This window comes from Trichomonas vaginalis, chromosome III (genome assembly GCF_026262505.1).
Source record: "Trichomonas vaginalis G3 chromosome III, whole genome shotgun sequence".
Taxonomy (NCBI): Eukaryota; Parabasalia; order Trichomonadida; family Trichomonadidae; genus Trichomonas; species Trichomonas vaginalis.
In genome coordinates this window covers 8,244,586-8,263,359 of record NC_067205.1, presented here as the reverse complement: position 1 = coordinate 8,263,359, position 18,774 = coordinate 8,244,586, and the positions used below count along the sequence as shown (strand labels likewise).

The following is an 18,774-nucleotide window of genomic DNA, read 5'->3' as shown; positions in this document are numbered from 1 at the left end:
TTGGACAAAAAAGTATATATAGAAAACAAAAAACGTTTATAGTTCATTCAATATTTGAGATAAACCGTTTTTCCAACGGTAACTATTAAATAAAATAAAAAAAATAGAGGGTGTTACCGTTGACGAAAACGGTTCATCTCAAATATTTAAATATCTGTCTTTTTTGGTCAGTTCATTTTTATCTAATGGAAGCCAACGCTGTTAACCACAATTCAAACATTAACAATTCTCAACCGCTAACCAAAGCCAAAGCCCCACTCACCTCAATATAATATCTTTACATCTACTCTTATTTCCAAAGAATGGTAACGGCGGTTTTGTAAAATTCATTTATATATAATAATAAAAATGTTTTTACCCGAAAAGTGACAGAAAAGTGACAAACATGAAAACATATATAATTTGTGAAAAGTGACACATTATATAATGTTTTCGACCCAGAAGACTAACAATTTTCCGAATAAAAACTTCATTTATACTAAACATCTTCGGGGCTAGAGGGCGCAACGCGCCTGGAAGCCCTCCGAATAAAAACTTCATTTATACTAGACATCTTCGGGGCTAGAGGGCGCAACGCGCCTTGAAGCCCCACTACCTTTTTTTTTGATTATTGCTACTTTTTCGAAATAAAAGTAAAAACAAATTTATACTAATTTACTTCAAAATACAAAAGTATTTGACAGCTAAAATTAGTTACTTTAGCAAGCCTATCAATACCCTTTTACGATTATTGCTACTTTTTCGAAATAAAATAAATTTATTATCAAAAACCTTTTTTTTCTTAGTAAAAATAAAAATGTTATTTTATATCAAGTTTTTATTCATAAATTTTTATAATGTTGTATAAATTTGAAGGTGGAAATCTGTAATAATTTTATCTTGAAAAGACTTGGCATTCTCAACAATGAATTGAGGGGTATTGCATCCAAATTCTGTAATTTGCGTGAGAATACTAAGCTTGATTTCCATTGGGATACTTAATTTCGAAAAATACTGGGTCATTCGTTTTTGAACCTTTGCTGCCTTGACAACTTTATCAAGTAGGTCATCTAAACCCAATTGAAGCGTATTTAAGTTTGCTGATGAGTTAACTATTAACGATTTAATTTTATCAGTGAGCATTATACATTTTTCTGTATCCAGTCTGATTGTAGACTTTTTTGGCTTTTTTTCAGATGGCAACGGATTTGGAATTTTGTCTCTGAGCCTTATCTCTTGAGAAATTCTGTAATAAAATGAAGGAACGATAAAATCGATTAATTTCATCACAAATCGATCAAATATCATGAAAATTGTTCCGCCAAAGTAGTAATATTTAATTTTTTTGTTAATCGATTCTGAAATGTTATTTGTGAGAGCTAAATTTTCATCTCTTTCAGCGGCTGTCCATCTTTCTTGGTTTGATATCCATTGATTTTGTATGTATTTTGAAAATTCTGGGAATTTTTCGGCTATTTCCAGAATTTTTTTGAACGTTGGTTCAATCCATTCTTTCTTGCCATTTCTGCCGTATGCAAGATAGTTCATTTTTGTATCTAATATCAATTTGTCTGAACTCTCAAATGCATAATCTTTCAAATTTTTTCTGAACGCCCTCATTACATGAACTGCACACCAATGAAGGATAACTTCTGGAAAAGAGTTGATAATCGCATTTTCGATTTCTTGTGCACAATCTGACATAAAATATTTTGGTTTTACTTTTGCCCAGTTAAAAAATGCCTTGAGACAGAATGCAATATTTTCTGAAGTGTTTGGATAAACGACAAATTGAAAAATTGGGAATGCATGTGTATTTGGAAATTTGGCTGATATCATGTAAAACAACATTTTAAATTCAAGTAATGAATGGGTTGCATCAATAAAATGCTCTTTCACAATTTTGATTATGTCCAGAAATTTGAAAGAAGCATAATAAAAGATTAATTTCTTTGGTTTGTTGTAATTATCGACATCGAAATAAATTAAATCTTTTGGTGACTCTTGTTCTTTGATACCCTTAAATAATTGAGTTGACTTGAATTGATTATCATCGTACTTTTGAATACCTTTGATCTTTTTATTTCCTTTTTCCTGAATTGTTTTCATTTGATCTGAAGATGCATTCAAAAAAGATGGCCTGTTAAGTGGATCATCCAGATCAAGTTTTTTGTCGCATTCAATTTGAGCCATTTTCGGATCACCCCCTGTTTTATAAAATTAATAAGTACCCGACGATAGCATTGTGATAATGTGTGGTATTTCTTTGTCTCATCTTTGATTTGATTGTGATTATGTGTTCCATTATATTCTGTTAGGATATATTCTTCATCATCCTTTAGAAATGAGATACATGCTTCACATTTATCTGCACTGCACCTGAATTTTAATTTTGTTCCCCCTAAATTTGGATTTTTTTTAATTGATATGGACAACCTGCATGGCATTCGTTATCAATGACAGCTGTCATAGCATCTATATAAGATAGCCTTTCTTTAAGTTCGCATGGTGCATCGATATGCATCAAAAAAATGAAATGAAATTTCAATATCAAAAAAAGCACAAAATTTGAAAAAATTCACAAATCTCGGTTTCTGAAAGAAAATGGCCTCTTAAACTTTGTGCATATATTCATCTATAAGACACATTGTATCCATATATTATTTATCCAACACAACTTATCTGGTATCGAGAAAATTCAAAAAAAGCACAAAATTTGAAAAAATTCACAAATCTCGGTTTCTGAAAGAAAATGGCCTCTTAAACTTTGTGCATATATTCATCTATAAGACACATTGTATCCATATATTATTTATCCAACACAACTTATCTGGTATCGAGAAAATTCAAAAAAAGCACAAAATTTGAAAATTGCTCGGTTCTACATTCAAAATAAATTTCATTAATTTTTACGTACATATTAAGGTACTTATCTTCTACATATATAATCTTCATTAGATATATACATGATAAATAAAATTCATAAAACATTAAAAATCAAAAAATTAGATGAACCTTGGCAATTAAACTTTATTAAATAATAGTTGTTTATAAATTATATTATATTATCATTTAATATTATTTTGATAATGAAGATTTTATTTTGCAATAATATAAACGAAATTTTTTACCTTATAAACTTTTGATGGAAATATGCAAATTTAAAATAATAAAGAAAGCCGCGAGCGAAGCGATCGGCTTAGTTCGAAGATTTTGATTCAAATCTTTGCTGATCTGTAATTCGCGGAAGCCGCGAGCGAATCGAGCGGCTTAGGTCTAAGATTTTGATTCAAATCTTTGCTTATATTCCTTAAATTCTTTATGAAACTCGCAACAGTTCCATAAAAAATTTTAAATTCTAAACTGTCGAAATTACCGATCGGTAATCACACCCTTCACGGGTGTGTCACTTTTTACAGGTGTGTCACTTTTAGCTAAAATTACCCCTACTCTGATTTCTGAATGTGTTTTTATTAGAGTTCATCCAGCCGACGGGAATCAATTAAATGCTCTGAATATTAAGAGAATTGATCACGATTCCTATAAAACGTTAGTTTTCCAATGCAGTTTTTATGATTGCTCAGTTGATGGTTGGGGTGGAGCAATGCTCATTGCAACAAATGGCGGTGAGTGCGTACTTGATAGATGTTGTGGACAGAAATGCAAGAGTACGCATCAAGGAACTTTTGCAAATTTGAATGTTAAACAGTCTCAACCATGCAGATGTATTGTAAATTCTACAACGGCTCTTCACTGCGCTGGAAGAGGCCAAGATTTCAAAACAGATTCCACAATCTGTGTCACAAACGGCATTTTGACAATGCATGACGTTAATTTAACTCAGAATAAGGCGAAGTATGGAGCTGGATTTACGTTCAGATACCTTAATCTTCAAGGATCTTCTGCCAAATATTTGAATATTGACAACAACGTAAATTCAGAGGAGTACGGAATTATATGCAGAGATAATGATGAAACATCAAACCAATATATTTTAACTCTTGAAAATATCAATATATTACGAAATTCTTTCTCAGATTCCACAAATGGCTGCATTTTCTCATATTTCAATGACAGAGCTGAAAAAGGAGCCAAAAATACAAATATTAATTATTGTAATGTCAGAGATAACAACGCTAAATATTTGGCATATTCAAATCTCCCAGCATCTGTTTTCACATTCAGAGGATGCTTCTTAGATGCAACAGAAAAACGAACATGTGTTGTAAAAATTGAACAATCTGTATCGGAATCAGTTAACAACAATCGCGACTATTACTATACTGATAACTGTGTTTATTATGATGCCACAGCAGTCGAAACTCCATTTATAACTGCAGTTGAAACTCCATACCTAACATCTTTTGAAACACCTTATCTAACAGCAGCCGAAACCCCATTTATGACAGCATTTGTAACACCACTACAAACAGCTGTTCCTGATAAACCTTCTGATGAAGATGAGTCTCATGATGGAAAAGATGACAAAAAACCAGACACAGATGACAAAACACCAGATACAGATGATAAAAAACCAGATACAGATGACAAAACACCAGATACAGATGATAAAAAACCAGATACAGATGACAAAACGCCAGATACAGATGACAAAACACCAGATACAGATGACAAAAAACCAGATACAGATGACAAAAAACCAGATACAGATGACAAAACACCAGATACAGATGATAAAAAACCAGATACAGATGATAAAACACCAGATACAGATGACAAAACACCAGATACAGATGACAAAACACCAGATACAGATGACAAAAAACCAGATACAGATGATAAAAAACCAGATACAGATGATAAAACACCAGATACAGATGACAAAACACCAGATACAGATGATAAAACACCAGATACAGATGACAATAAGACATCAGAGACAAAAGAAAATGAAGATATTCCAAGTCCAACACAAGGCAAATTAGAACAAAAAGATAAAGAACCGGTAAAGAAAAAGAATAATTGGTGGATATATGTTGTAGCAGGTATTGCAGGATTTTTGCTTCTGACATCAGGAATAATATTCTTCCTGTGGAAGAAGAGAGATGAAGATTCAACTGATGAAGTAGTTATTGAAAATGTTGACAACAGCAACAATAATGATGGAGTATCATATCTTGATAATATTACAGTTAATTATGAAGAATCAGTTATCAATATTGACGGGCATTTTGATATGCCAGAGTTTGGAGATGAAGGCGAAGAAGTCTCAAATCCAAGTGATTTCTTCATAATGCAAGTTGAAGAATAAGCTCTTCTATTAGTATTTTTCCCTATCAGTCAAATAATATATAATAAAGTGATTGTATCTTTAATAATATTAAAAACTTATTGTGAAAACCTCTTATCTTTAGAAATGCATTTCCGAACAATTACCAATTTTAGTTCAATATGAAAAAAAAATTCTTATAACTATGCAATGATCATTTAGATTTATGATGTAAAGTTCATGGAAAAACATATGATTTATAGAAATATGCTGTGACTACATAATTTCAGAAATATTTTTTTTTCAGTAATATAAAAAGGTGTAAATCAGTAAAAAAAATAATAATTTTAGTCTGTATTTTTACTTACAAAGATAGTACACGCATTTAATCAAAAAGAATATTTCGTAATTAAACAGCTATTTCGAGATTTACTGGGGAAATCTGATGAGAAAGTTCTTCAAGTCCATAGTTATACATATTGACCGATAAAATAAGAATAATAACAATTATCACGTAATCAACGAGAAATCTTTGAGTGTAAGTAACAAAAGTAAGTCTATACATGTATTTTGCTGGATCTGAATAAAAGAATTGACCTTCATATAGACTATAACCGTAAACTCTGATGTTAACGACGATGAAAAAATTGAAAGCAAATAAAAACAAACAAAAGTGTAAGCCAGTTTTCATTCTATCAGAAAGGTATGTCTTAAGGTTCGAAAAAAGAAAACACCATGATAAAATCAAAAATGAAATCACATTGATTAGATATTCGACTATTAATATAATGTTCTTGTAATAAAAACCCTCGTCGCGGAAAAGAGCTATAGCGACCTTATTAGATAGTGGAAGATAAACCATAATTGATTTTACAACTGTTGCTAAGCCAAAGTAATATTGAAGGATTTTCGAAAAATAATAAATGATCTTTGCTGAACGTATTCTCATTGTTGTTAAAATCTCGCAGATGCTTATAAAATAAGTTGAAAGTGACATGAGATAAAAATCACTGCCAACAGCCACCAATCTGGAAAATGTATCATTGGTAAGTTCGTGTTGGCGAACGAAGAAACAATAGTAATAGTAATATAACATGATCACAAATATGATTAAAGAACTACTGTAACTGATACCTGGATGGAATTTTGAATTGAATGAATAGCGGCCAGAAAGCCATAATTTTGAAATTGTAAATGCGAACGGTAGAAGTAGTAAAAATGTTAAAGCAAGCGCTACATATGATGATTTGTGGTTACACACAACTGACATAAAGCCAAGACATTTTACCGGCAATTCATCAGTTTCCCAGAAACCCTTTGTCTTCATTTATATAAATTTCTGATATTTACAAATCTGACATCAAATTTTTATTAAATCGGGAGGTTTTTTGTGATATGGAAAAATGTTCGTTGCTCAATTATCTCACTATTGGATGGACTTTTATCGAGCGAAATTTTGGCTGTAAAGACAATTCTGATATTGGTAACATGGTGATAAGAACAAATAGTCAGTTTACATGGTTTATGATGAGATAATTTCGATTTAAAAAAAAACATAAAAATTGATTTTAATGAGCGATTATATTTGAATATGCTCTCCTAATTTGAAGGAACTGGTTAAATCATGAATTGATCATGAATAATTTTTTTTCAAAATAACAATTATAATTTCATATTCATTATAAGTTGAAAATATATCATAAAGACTTTATGAATGATAAATTCCTAAAAAAATTAGTTTGTTTCTGAAAATAATAATAATAAAAACCAATTTAGACCCAATAATTTTTGGCGGGATAATTGAGATGTTACGATTGAATTAAAAAAAAAGCGGTAATACATTTTTACAATGATGAAGAGGCTGGCAACCTCTGAGTCAAAGCACTTGTTAATGCAATGATGAAGAGGCTGGCAACCTCTGAGTCAAAGCACTTGTTAATGCAATGATGAAGAGGCTGGCAACCTCTAAGTCAAAGCACTTGTTAATGCAATGATGAAGAGGTTGGCAACCTCTAAGTCAAAGCACTTGTTAATGCAATGATGAAGAGGCTGGCAACCTCTAAGTCAAAGCACTTGTTAATGCAATGATGAAGAGGTTGGCAACATCTGAGTTAAAATACTTTTCCCAGTGTGGGAGTAATTTGAAAAAAAAAATTAGTTCATATATTGAAAAAAACAAAAGTAAAAATTAAAGTTTATAGGTTGTGTTTTGATGAGCTAATTGTTAAGATATTGTAGTTCTAAAGAAAATTTGAGGTGTGAGGAAGTTTTGACAGGCAAAGTGCAATATTGATAGGTGATTGCACTTTGCCTGTCACATACATCTCGACAGAGGCAACATTCGATATGAAAGTTTCCTCTGTCGAGAAACTTCCTCACACCTCAAGAGATGCGAGGAACTTTTGACAGGCAAAGTGCAATATTGATAGGTGATTGCACTTTGCCTGTCACATACATCTCGACAGAGGCAACATTCGATATGAAAGTTTCCTCTGTCGAGAAACTTCCTCACACCTCAAGAGATGCGAGGAACTTTTGACAGGCAAAGTGCAATATTGATAGGTGATTGCACTTTGCCTGTCACATACATCTCGACAGAGGCAACATTCGATATGAAAGTTTCCTCTGTCGAGAAACTTCCTCACACCTCAAGAGATGCGAGGAACTTTTGACAGGCAAAGTGCAATATTGATAGGTGATTGCACTTTGCCTGTCACATACATCTCGACAGAGGCAACATTCGATATGAAAGTTTCCTCTGTCGAGAAACTTCCTCACACCTCAAGAGATGCGAGGAACTTTTGACAGGCAAAGTGCAATATTGATAGGTGATTGCACTTTGCCTGTCACATACATCTCGACAGAGGCAACATTCGATATGAAAGTTTCCTCTGTCGAGAAACTTCCTCACACCTCAAGAGATGCGAGGAACTTTTGACAGGCAAAGTGCAATATTGATAGGTGATTGCACTTTGCCTGTCACATACATCTCGACAGAGGCAACATTCGATATGAAAGTTTCCTCTGTCGAGAAACTTCCTCACACCTCAAGAGATGCGAGGAACTTTTGACAGGCAAAGTGCAATATTGATAGGTGATTGCACTTTGCCTGTCACATACATCTCGACAGAGGCAACATTCGATATGAAAGTTTCCTCTGTCGAGAAACTTCCTCACACCTCAAGAGATGCGAGGAACTTTTGACAGGCAAAGTGCAATATTGATAGGTGATTGCACTTTGCCTCTCCAAACTCTCAAATATGCTTCTCACCATACATCAAACGGGCAAATTTCTCCTTAAATTTCTCTTTATTTGAATGGTTTTCAACAAAGCTATACCTTAAAAATCTGTGCTTGTTATATCTGATCATTCGAGTTAGAAAATCTTCTCTGATTCTTCATGCAATGTGTGTTTTCACGATAAAAAACTATAATTGGTTTTTTTTGGAATTCTTCGAGTTAGAAAATCTTCTCTGATTCTTCATGCAATGTGTGTTTTCACGTTTCAAAGGCGGAAAACGCTTTTTTGGAATGCATTGATTCAGAATCACACGGAAAAATGAGTTTTTATTAAGAAAATAGACAATTCATGCAATAACAAAGCATACGATAGTATAAAAATCAAAACTATTTTCCCATAGGAAAACAAAAAATAACGTATATTTTTAGTGAGTAGGTATTCATCGAGCATACTCCCACTATAAACTATTTTCTAGTTTTCTGGCCGGCAAAGAGCCAGAGAATCACAACTACAACAAATTATGGTGAAGTTCTCTTGATTTTCCATATAATTTGAGAGAACATCCGAGAACTTCACCATAAACGAAATACAAACAGATTCCTTGTTTCTCTGCGGGCCAACAATCACATATACATTACCTTAGGGCAAAGTTCTTCCGAGGTTTCTCATCAAATGAGAAACTTGAGCAGAACTTTGCCCTATTCGAGTAAATTTACATTCTCTGACGTGAAGAGAGTCATAGAAATACACAAGTATTAACTTATGGTGAAGTTTTCTGGACTTCCTTCCTCATCTGAGAGACATCCAGATAACTTCATCATAAACGAATTACAGACAAGTTCTCTCGCTGTTTGCAGGACAAATACCATAAATTCATTACACTATTGAAGAGTTGTTCCGAGGTTTCTCATCGAATGAGAAACTTCGGAAAAAATTTGCTCTAGTGGAATAAATTTACCTCCCCTAACACACAAATGATCAGATATAACAAGCACAGATTTTTAAGGTATAGCTTTGTTGAAAACCTTTCAACGAATGAGAAAGTTAGGAAAAACTCTACCTTATAAGATCAACTATAGAATTCATAGCTCTTTGAATACTAGGAAACATTAATGCAGTAGTTTAAGGCAAAGTTTTTCCGAGTCAATAGCAGATAAATAATAGCCTTAGAAGTTCAATACGTGCACAGTTTGACTACATTGCCCTAGTAGTTAGACTGTACAGGTATTGTACTTCTGGCCTAAAAAATCCTCATTGAAGACAATAGGTAGAAACTCAAATTGTTGATAAATATCCCAAAATATCATAAGAGAGCCCATTATTGTTACCTGGCTCCTTCCTGGCTTTCAAAGTCTGTAAACGAGAAGTCTTGGCTCTTGTGGTAATTGCTTCCAAGAGGTTTACTCAATTCGAGTAAAACTATAAACCCTGTAACTGACATGTACTTCCTTGAATGGGCATTAAAAGTAATTTAACCTAACGAATAGTAACATGACCACTATTTTGATGACTAAGAAATGTAATTCATCAAATTGGCAGTTCGATGAATGATACCATGCAATCAACAACTGGTTTGTTACAATTTGGCTTGATTCATCAAATTGGCGGTTTGGTGAACCGAATATTGTAATCCAGACTAGGTCAGTTACAATTTGGCTTGATTCATCAAATTGGCGGTTTGATGAACCGAATATTGTAATCCAGACTAGGTCAGTTGCTTGTTGGTCATAGATAATAATGACACCTTTCAGTTTTTGTTAAACATCTCAATTATCCCGCCAAAAATTATTGGGTCTAAATTGGTTTTTATTATTATTATTTTCAGAAACAAACTAACTTGTTTTTTAGGAATTTATCATTCATAAAGTCTTTATGATATATTTTCAACTTATAATGAATATGAAATTATAATTGTTATTTTGAAAAAAAATTATTCATGATCAATTCATGATTTAACCAGTTCCTTCAAATTAGGAGAGCATATTCAAATATAATCGCTCATTAAAATCAATTTTTATGTTTTTTTTTAAATCGAAATTATCTCATCATAAACCATGCAAACTGACTATTTGTTCTTATCACCATGTTACCAATATCAGAATTGTCTTTACAGCCAAAATTTCGCTCGATAAAAGTCCATCCAATAGTGAGATAATTGAGCAACGAACATTTTCCATATCACAAAAACCTCCGCCCTTGGTTTCAGTAAGAACAGTAGTAGTTTGCTGAGCCGGCTCAGTAACTTTTGGAATTACCTGTGATAGAAGGGCAATAAAAGCATCATCAATATTTGCTCCTGTATGAGCACTAGTTTCAATGTAATCAATATTTCTTTGGGCCGCAAATTCTATAATTTCGTTATAATCAACAGCTCTTTGAGCGGTAAGATCACTTTTATTTCCGACTAAAAGAATCGTAGGTCTTGAATCTGTGTCAGCAGCTTTAATCCATTCAGGAACAGATTCAAAAGAAGATCTATCAGTTAAACTAAAAACTAATAAAATGCCAACCGCGCCTCTGATATAAATTGGAACCATAGATCTATACTTTTCTTCACCAGCAGTATCCCAAACTTGGATATGCCTTTGCTGGCCATCAATAAAAATGTCAGTTTCTGAACATCCTGCCCCCAAAGTAGGTTGTGCCTGCTCAGATGTATAAGAGAGATGAAGCCATTTCTTAACTATGGCTGTCTTACCTACACCGGAATCTCCAAAAAGGCAAATCTTATATTTACGCTGATTCTCCATTCAATAAAAGTGACAATTTAAAATCTATATATTTCATCATTTTTAAATCTAAATTTAGAACTGTCATTCATTGGAATTGATTTTTATATCATTAAAGTTATATCGTAAGCAGTTGTTTCAAAGTAGTAGGATAGGAAGGGTTGTGTGACTTTTTTTGTAAACGTAAGAATTCATGCAATATCGAGCGATTTTGTATCATTTTTTAACATATGAAGTAAAAAATGTATGATTCTTACGGTTTTTATTCTTACGTTTTTGAATAAATCAAGATTTAAAAAATTTTCAAAATTGTAAGACATTTACACTCAGCCCATACATAATGAAATAAACGCATTAAAAAATTAACATTAATTTTAAAATAATTTATTTTTTATCTTTTATAAAAGAAGCTATATATAGATGATGTCAGATATTCCGCGATTAATTAAACATTGTTTAAATCCTGAATGGGTTAAACTTCAATTTAAAAAGGAAGACTGTGAATTATTAAACGCTAATGAGGTATAAATATATTGGAAGTGATGAAAGGTGTAAAGATAAAGATAAAGTTTATTCAGTTTCATATAATAACTGGCACACGTTAGGGATAAGAAAACATTTAGGAGATTATGGTAAAAGTTCTGAATTCTTTAAATCTAGTATGTACGAGAGAATAAAAGAAATTAGATATAATTATTTTCATGAATGAAAGATTCACTACCATAATGAAATAAAAAAATAAAAAAATAAAAAAATTTTTTAAAAATAAACTTTAAAAATTATGTCTTACATTTTTGAATAATTTATTTTTAATTCGTATGAAATGAGCGTCAAAACTAACAACGTTAAAAAATTAGGATTCACAAACGAGGAAATAAAGGATATATTAGATGAGATGTGTTATGAAGTTAGTAAATATTATTTAAGAAATTGTCAAAAATTTGCCGAGTTATTAAATGATTTAGATTATGATGGAAAAATGAATAAAGATGATGTTATAAATTTCTTATATCCCACATCTGAAGAAGAAAAACCCAAAGAACCTGATGTTTTCCCTGAATATTATGAAGAACGGATTAAAGATGATGATAAATACGATGAAATTGAAAAACTGGAAAAAATAAGAGATGAAATAGCTGAAAAAATTAAGGAATTAAGAGAAGTTGAAAAATATAATGAAAATGAAGTAGAGGGTTTAATGAATATCCCAGCTTCAGAATCAGAAGTACAGAAATCTCATGAAGAAAGATATAAAAATTATGTCTCAGAATCAACACAAAATTTATTAGATGGCGAAATAGATGAAACACTTTCAGAAGAAGGTACTAAATTTATACGTAAACATAAGTTACAATTTATTGATAATGAAAAATACCCTTGTATCTTACTTTCACCTCTCGATTCTGAGAAATTCAAAAAAGCTCTTAAAAATGTGACATATGCAACTAATACGATTAAGAAAGAAGATCATGATATTTACACAAATTATTATTTAAATAAATGCACAGGTGTTGATAAAGTTTTTGATTTATTAGATAAAATATCAAAAGAAACCATTGGAACATAAAATTTTGTGTGATTGTGGTTTCATTGTTGAAGATACCAATAATGTTTCATATGAAAGAACAGCACCGAAGGAAGACGAAGTGGAAAGGTCTATACCATTCGTTATTAAGAATATAAAAGATATGAAAACGTATAAGCATTATATTTATTCATTTATTTCAGAAAAAATGGAAGCAACCCATAAAACATCTTCTCATCATTTTATAGCTATTCATACATTCCTTTTCAAAGTTGTGAAATTAAATAAGACAGGAATTAGATTTAATGTATCAGGGTACGCATTCTTGAGTAAATTAAAATGTATTCGTCACGTCGCAGATGATAAAAATTTATGTGTTCTTAATTCATTTTATGGGCTTTAAAAAATAAACTTTATTTTTATTTATTTTTTAATTTTTTATTCTTACATAAATGAACAAAAACGGAACAGCTAAAATGAATGATAATCAAATTAGAGCAGAAGGTAGAAGGTTATTTAAACGCTTCTATAACATTCCTGATGGTGTTAATCCTAAAACTCGTAGAAGCTATTTAAATGAAGCAATAGATGCATATGAAGGGTTTGACATTTCATCAGAAAGTGAGAGATTAGCGAGAATGTTAAATGTTAATATTGATTTCTATTATTGTGATCCTCAACCAGAAGACGTGGACATAAATAAGGTAGACTTTCCATTAGTGGAATCAATAATGATAGATCCAGAATTTGAAACAGTAAATATTTTATTAACAGAGTCCATGTGGAAAACTTCACGCTGACAGAATAACAGACGTTGAAGCACTCACCGGCTATAGAGTTTGTCCATATTGTAAAGAAGAAGTTTATTCTATCCGTGATGATCCAGAAAGGAAAAACCAAAGAAGATTTTTAAAGCATTGTGAGAAATGTAAAGAAAATAATGGAAGATTAATTCAAGACGTTCAATTGCAAAAGACACAGCAACCATATGCACCACATATTACGAAACAGAAGATATATCAGTGGTTATTAGCTCACAATTTGCAGGAATATTATCAACCGACAAGATATTATATTACTTTTGACTTCGAAACATTAGAGACTAAAGAAGAATTACAACTTTCTGAGTGTGCAACTTTGAACGCTTACTTAAAACCATTCATGGTATCATCAACGGTTAAATTAAATGATAAAACATATACGAGGAATTTTTGCTTAACTTCGAGTGATTCTTTTATTTCTGATTGGATTGAGTTTTTATTTTCAACCTGTTCATTAGTTGCTAAATCAAATATTGAACAATATGAAGAATTAATGAAGTCGCAAACGGACCAAACGGCGGGACTTTGTCTCATACATTAAATGAAAAACAGAAGGAAGCATTTAAAGAACTTCTAGATGAGGAATTCAATAAAGTGAATATCATAGGTTTTAATTCGGGAAAGTTTGATTTAAATTTAATTCTTCGTGATTTAAACACTGCAAAATGGAAAATAAAATCAATGCTGGGTTCATCTTCACAATTTAAGCAAATCATTGTAAAGAAAACAAACGTTCCATATGAATTGAGATTTATTGACATCAGAAATTATATAGCGGGTGGGACATTAGACCAATTCACTCAAGATTTCGGAAACAATAAATCACGTGTTAAATCCTTTTTCCCTTATCAATTCATCACATGGGAAAATTACGAAGAAGAATTATATAAAGAGGAACCATTCACTCAAGATTCATTTTATTCAGCATTAACCAAGAAACTATATCAGATAGTGATTATCAAATATATCTCAATGATGCTAAAAATTTTAAGAATAGATTAGAATATTTTATTCATTATTGCAATAAAGATGTTGAAATTATGATTGACCCAATCGATAAAATTATTGAAGAAACATTTGTTTATAAAATTGACATGCTTCATAATCTTTCTTTATCATCGAATGCTTCAATGATTCGTTACGCTTTAGCATATAAAGACTTTAATCCTAATGAAAAATATCCTGAGGAAGAGATAGAATCAAGTTTTGAATTAACGAAAAAGTATTGGAAATATAAAATTGAATCATATAAGAAACAAGATGAAAAAGCAGAAAGGGATACTAAAAATAATGTTTCAATGGATGATTTTCAATACTATCACGATTTAATCCTTTCATCTAAATGCAAAATGTGTGGTAAAGCGTTTACATATGCAAATAAACCAACATTGGATAGAATCGATAATGAAAAACCACATACCAAAGAAAATTGTCAGTTAATGTGTTGTTATTGCAATGTCGTAAAATCAAATAAAGATGAAGATGTTCAACGTTTAAGAATCAATTTAAGAAATTATGCATTAAAAAATAATTTACCAATGACTTTAGATTCAGTTGAAGCTTATCACATTCTCCGTAATGGAATTACTGGTGGTTTATCAAATGTTCAACATAGAGTAAATCTTAAAGGAATCACGCACATTAATAAACTTTCATATAATCCAGAAACTAAAACTGTATCAAATGAGGACACCACCAACATTATGACTCATTTCGTTGGTGTTGATTTAATTCATTATATCCTTCATCATTTTCATCTAATCCTCATGATTTCATTCAATATACTGACCATAAAATGTATATGCCGGGAAGATTGAATGGTGTTATCATTTGTGATACAGCAACAAAGAAAGCAAAAGCATGGGAATAATTAAGAAGAAAAATACTTTATTCGTGGCTGAAGTAAAGGGTCACATTGATGAAAAATACATTAATGATTACATAAACTTTTTACCGATAATAAGAAACTTAGATATTATCACAGATGAAAAAACAATTGGCAGTTTTATGTATAATTACATGAAATCAAACAATTACCAGTTGACCAGAAACAGAGGAAATTAACTCAGTTAGCATCAACACACAACCAATATCAACCATTTTCTTCTTATTATCTTTGGTATCTAATAGACAGATTTCATTTTATCATCGATGATATTCAATCAATTTTAACATTTACGAAAAACACTTGTTTTAATGAATTTGCGAACAATTTATGAACGAAAGACAAAAGGCTGAATTAGAAGGAAATAAAGGAAAAAGTTTATTTTGCAAGATTTCACTTAATGGATCATATGGTTACGATGCAATGAATACACAAAATTACGCAAAGACTAAAATAATGAATGCACAGAAGGCACGCGTTGCATGTCAAATAAGTTTAAAAACATAAGAGAAATAGGTGAAGATACATATCAAGTGATGCTTAAAGATAGATTTTATAGATGTGATACATGTTTACAAGAGGCATTCTTCACTTTAGATAATGCTAAATACTGGTATTTGGTTTTCATTTATGATTTTATGTATAAATGCATGAATCTTAATCGTTTTCATTTCATTGAAGGTGATACTGATTCATCTTATTGGGCAATCGCTGGCGACCCAAATCTTCCTAACACTCAAGCATTTCAAGCAATTGTTACCGATAAACAATTTTATGATAAAAACATTTTCAAATTCGCACCATTTGATTTCTTCTGTTTTGATGAGAAATTTAAACCTAAATTAAAGAATAAAGCTGAAGAAAAAGCACATGAGAAGAAGTTATTGGGTTTAGCAATTGAGAAACAAGGTGATAACATGGTTGCTTTATGTCCTAAGTGTTATACATCATTCAACGGTTCAATTGATGGAAGTGATTTTAAAAAGATTGCACAAAAAATGAAGGTGTTAGTTTAAGACAAAATAAGCAATTAACACCTAAAAAATATTTGGATATAATAAATGATAAAGTGATATTTGATGGTCAGAATATTAATTTACAACTTAAAAATGGGTCAATGACTCGCTTAACAATTGGTAAGACTGCATTAACAGGAGCACACACTAAGGCTGTATGTTGTGAAAATGGATGTTGTATGCCATTTATTTAATACAATTTAAAACTTTATTTTTAATAAAATGCCACAGAAGAGACAAAAGGAACCAAATCGATTTATACCAAATGATTTTAACTTTCAGATTCCAAATAATCAACCACAACGAATTTTTTAAATTCCATCACAGCATCAACAGCAACAACAACCGCCACCATTTGATACCGTTTTAGAAGAAGGAACCGTTAATGATGCGATTCAATATGTAAATAATGGTTTTGATACTATGATTCAAAGAGGCGGGCACCCTTAAACATTTATTTTATTTTTATATAAATGAATAGCGTAGATTTAAAAATTTTAATTGATGATTTAGTATTTAATCAAAATTTTCTTAATTATTATGAATTAAAATCATATCTCCAAAAATATGATAACACTATAATGGGTGATGATATGGAATATTATTATCCATATTATAAAAATGAAATTTTGAAATATCATGATAGAATAATTTCTAAAATTAAAGACAAAATTAAAAATAATGAATATACAAAGGGAAAAACTAAATCACAACTTAAACAGTTGAAAGATTTCAAAAAGTATTAACAGAAGAAGATATTGATGAATTATATAAATTATATAATCCTGAGCCGCAAAAGCCAAAGGAACAAAAACAAAAGGTGCAAAACACCCAGGTCCTTCAGACCATAAATGAAGCACAAGCTTTAATATATGATTCATTAGTTAAACCATATTCAGCCCGACTTTTAAATGAAGAACACCTTTTGGAATTCATCCTTCAACATAAACTCGAAGCGGGAAAGTATATCAAACCTTTATATACAGCATATTTAAAACAAATGAATAGAATACATCCAGAATTAATGAAGGAAGGAATGAAATCCAAAATCAAAGCAGATAAAATTAAACCACTTGCAACACCAAAACCTCCAACGACAGTACCGCTCCTCCTTCAGTTAATCCTTCATCATTCACTTTATTATAATCCATTTCAAACATTAAAGAAGCAAAAAGATTTTAAAAAGGATTTCAAGATATTAAATAAACCAATTGACCCGAAAATTCAACCGTTAAAGGAAAAATTTAGTCGCCCTTCATTTGCACCATATCCATATTCATACGAAATCGATCATCTGGAATATTCAAAAGGAAACGTTACTTATTTATTTGCCATTAACATTAACACTAGATATTTATATTGCATTCCGGTGAAAGGGAAAACAGAACAGGAAACAAGAAGAGCTATTCAATACTTACTAGATCATGAAAGAGTAGATAATATAAGGGGTGATGGTGATAAAGGATTTCAGGCAACTATGACTCATTATTTCCCACAAATTAATTTTTTCTTTTCATCCTCTCCATATACGTTTCATAATAAAATAGTTGATGCGGTAATGAGAACTCTTAGAGATGCGTTAGGGGTTAACGGTCAGATATACTGGGATGGAAATCATGACTCCATCATACAACAGTTAGTATATTATTACAATAATACATGGCATAGAACTATAAACATGAAACCAGTGGAAATGAAAAATGATATTTCAAAAGAATGGGGAATATATTAGAAAGCAAATGGAAAGGTTAAATGATGTTAAACGTGAACAAATTAATTCGGGGCTCATGAATTTTAAACAAGGGGATAAAGTTTTGATTCATCTCGATTATGGAAAAACTGATAAATCAATGACAAAAAGAAGACGAAGATTTGACACAATAGCTGAATTTGTTAGATATATTAACGGTAATGTATTAGTTGAAGTTGACAATAAATTAATAGAAATTCCGATTTATTTTATTACTCCATTATATTTAAATAATATTTAATTTTTTTATTTCGTAAGAAATGAGTGACAACAAAGCAGCCAAGAGTCCTGATTCAATTAAGATTCAGAGTCCAGACAATGAATATAAAAAGAAACTAAACAGAATTAAATCAAAAATATGCTATTACAAAAAGAAGCCACAATGTGGTGGGGCTGAAAACGATAAAGAGAAGAAGGAAATAATCGAAAAATTAGAAACTTACCGTTCAATCCTTAAACTGAGTGAAGCAAAAATAAAAGAATTTAATAGAATAAATAAATTGATTGGAAGAGATGAATTTAATAAAGATGAATTTTTAAACTCTATCCAAATTTAATTTTTATTTTTCTTTGACAACGTCTCTCTTTCCATCATTAC

The 18,774-nt window shown here is 31.0% G+C and overlaps 4 protein-coding genes and 2 pseudogenes across 6 annotated transcripts, besides 5 other annotated features; 4 read left to right on the top strand and 2 right to left on the bottom strand.

The window, feature by feature from the left end:
• Window positions 1-599: 599 nt before the first annotated feature.
• Window positions 600-3,431: a mobile genetic element.
• TVAGG3_0663550 (uncharacterized protein) lies at window positions 832-1,527 on the bottom strand (the record flags this gene model as incomplete). The annotated part of the gene is made up of 1 exon (XM_001299375.2): window positions 832-1,527. The coding sequence occupies one exon, from the start codon at window positions 1,525-1,527 to the stop codon at window positions 832-834; it is 696 nt and encodes a 231-aa protein (XP_001299376.1).
• A 152-nt stretch (window positions 3,432-3,583) lies between the features above and the next one.
• Window positions 3,584-5,251, top strand: TVAGG3_0663530 (uncharacterized protein; the record flags this gene model as incomplete). Its single annotated transcript, XM_001296932.2, has 1 exon — window positions 3,584-5,251. The coding sequence occupies one exon, from the start codon at window positions 3,584-3,586 to the stop codon at window positions 5,249-5,251; it is 1,668 nt and encodes a 555-aa protein (XP_001296933.1).
• Window positions 5,252-6,588: 1,337 nt separating this feature from the next.
• Window positions 6,589-7,018: a mobile genetic element.
• Window positions 7,019-10,211: 3,193 nt separating this feature from the next.
• Window positions 10,212-10,645: a mobile genetic element.
• On the bottom strand, window positions 10,529-11,200 carry TVAGG3_0663500 (GTPase protein; the record flags this gene model as incomplete). The annotated part of the gene is made up of 1 exon (XM_001299374.1): window positions 10,529-11,200. One exon carries the CDS (start codon window positions 11,198-11,200, stop codon window positions 10,529-10,531), a length of 672 nt encoding a protein of 223 aa, XP_001299375.1.
• An 839-nt stretch (window positions 11,201-12,039) lies between these two features.
• Window positions 12,040-12,432: a mobile genetic element.
• Window positions 12,433-13,660: 1,228 nt separating this feature from the next.
• On the top strand, window positions 13,661-14,728 carry TVAGG3_0663480 (annotated as a pseudogene). Its single transcript has one exon. A coding segment is annotated over exon 1 (1,068 nt).
• Window positions 14,729-15,866: 1,138 nt separating this feature from the next.
• Window positions 15,867-16,620, top strand: TVAGG3_0663470 (annotated as a pseudogene). The gene has a single exon. A coding segment is annotated over exon 1 (754 nt).
• Window positions 16,621-17,678: 1,058 nt separating this feature from the next.
• Window positions 17,679-18,774: part of a mobile genetic element that runs on past the window's edge.
• Window positions 18,437-18,733, top strand: TVAGG3_0663460 (uncharacterized protein; the record flags this gene model as incomplete). The annotated part of the gene is made up of 1 exon (XM_051242068.1): window positions 18,437-18,733. One exon carries the CDS (start codon window positions 18,437-18,439, stop codon window positions 18,731-18,733), a length of 297 nt encoding a protein of 98 aa, XP_051088655.1.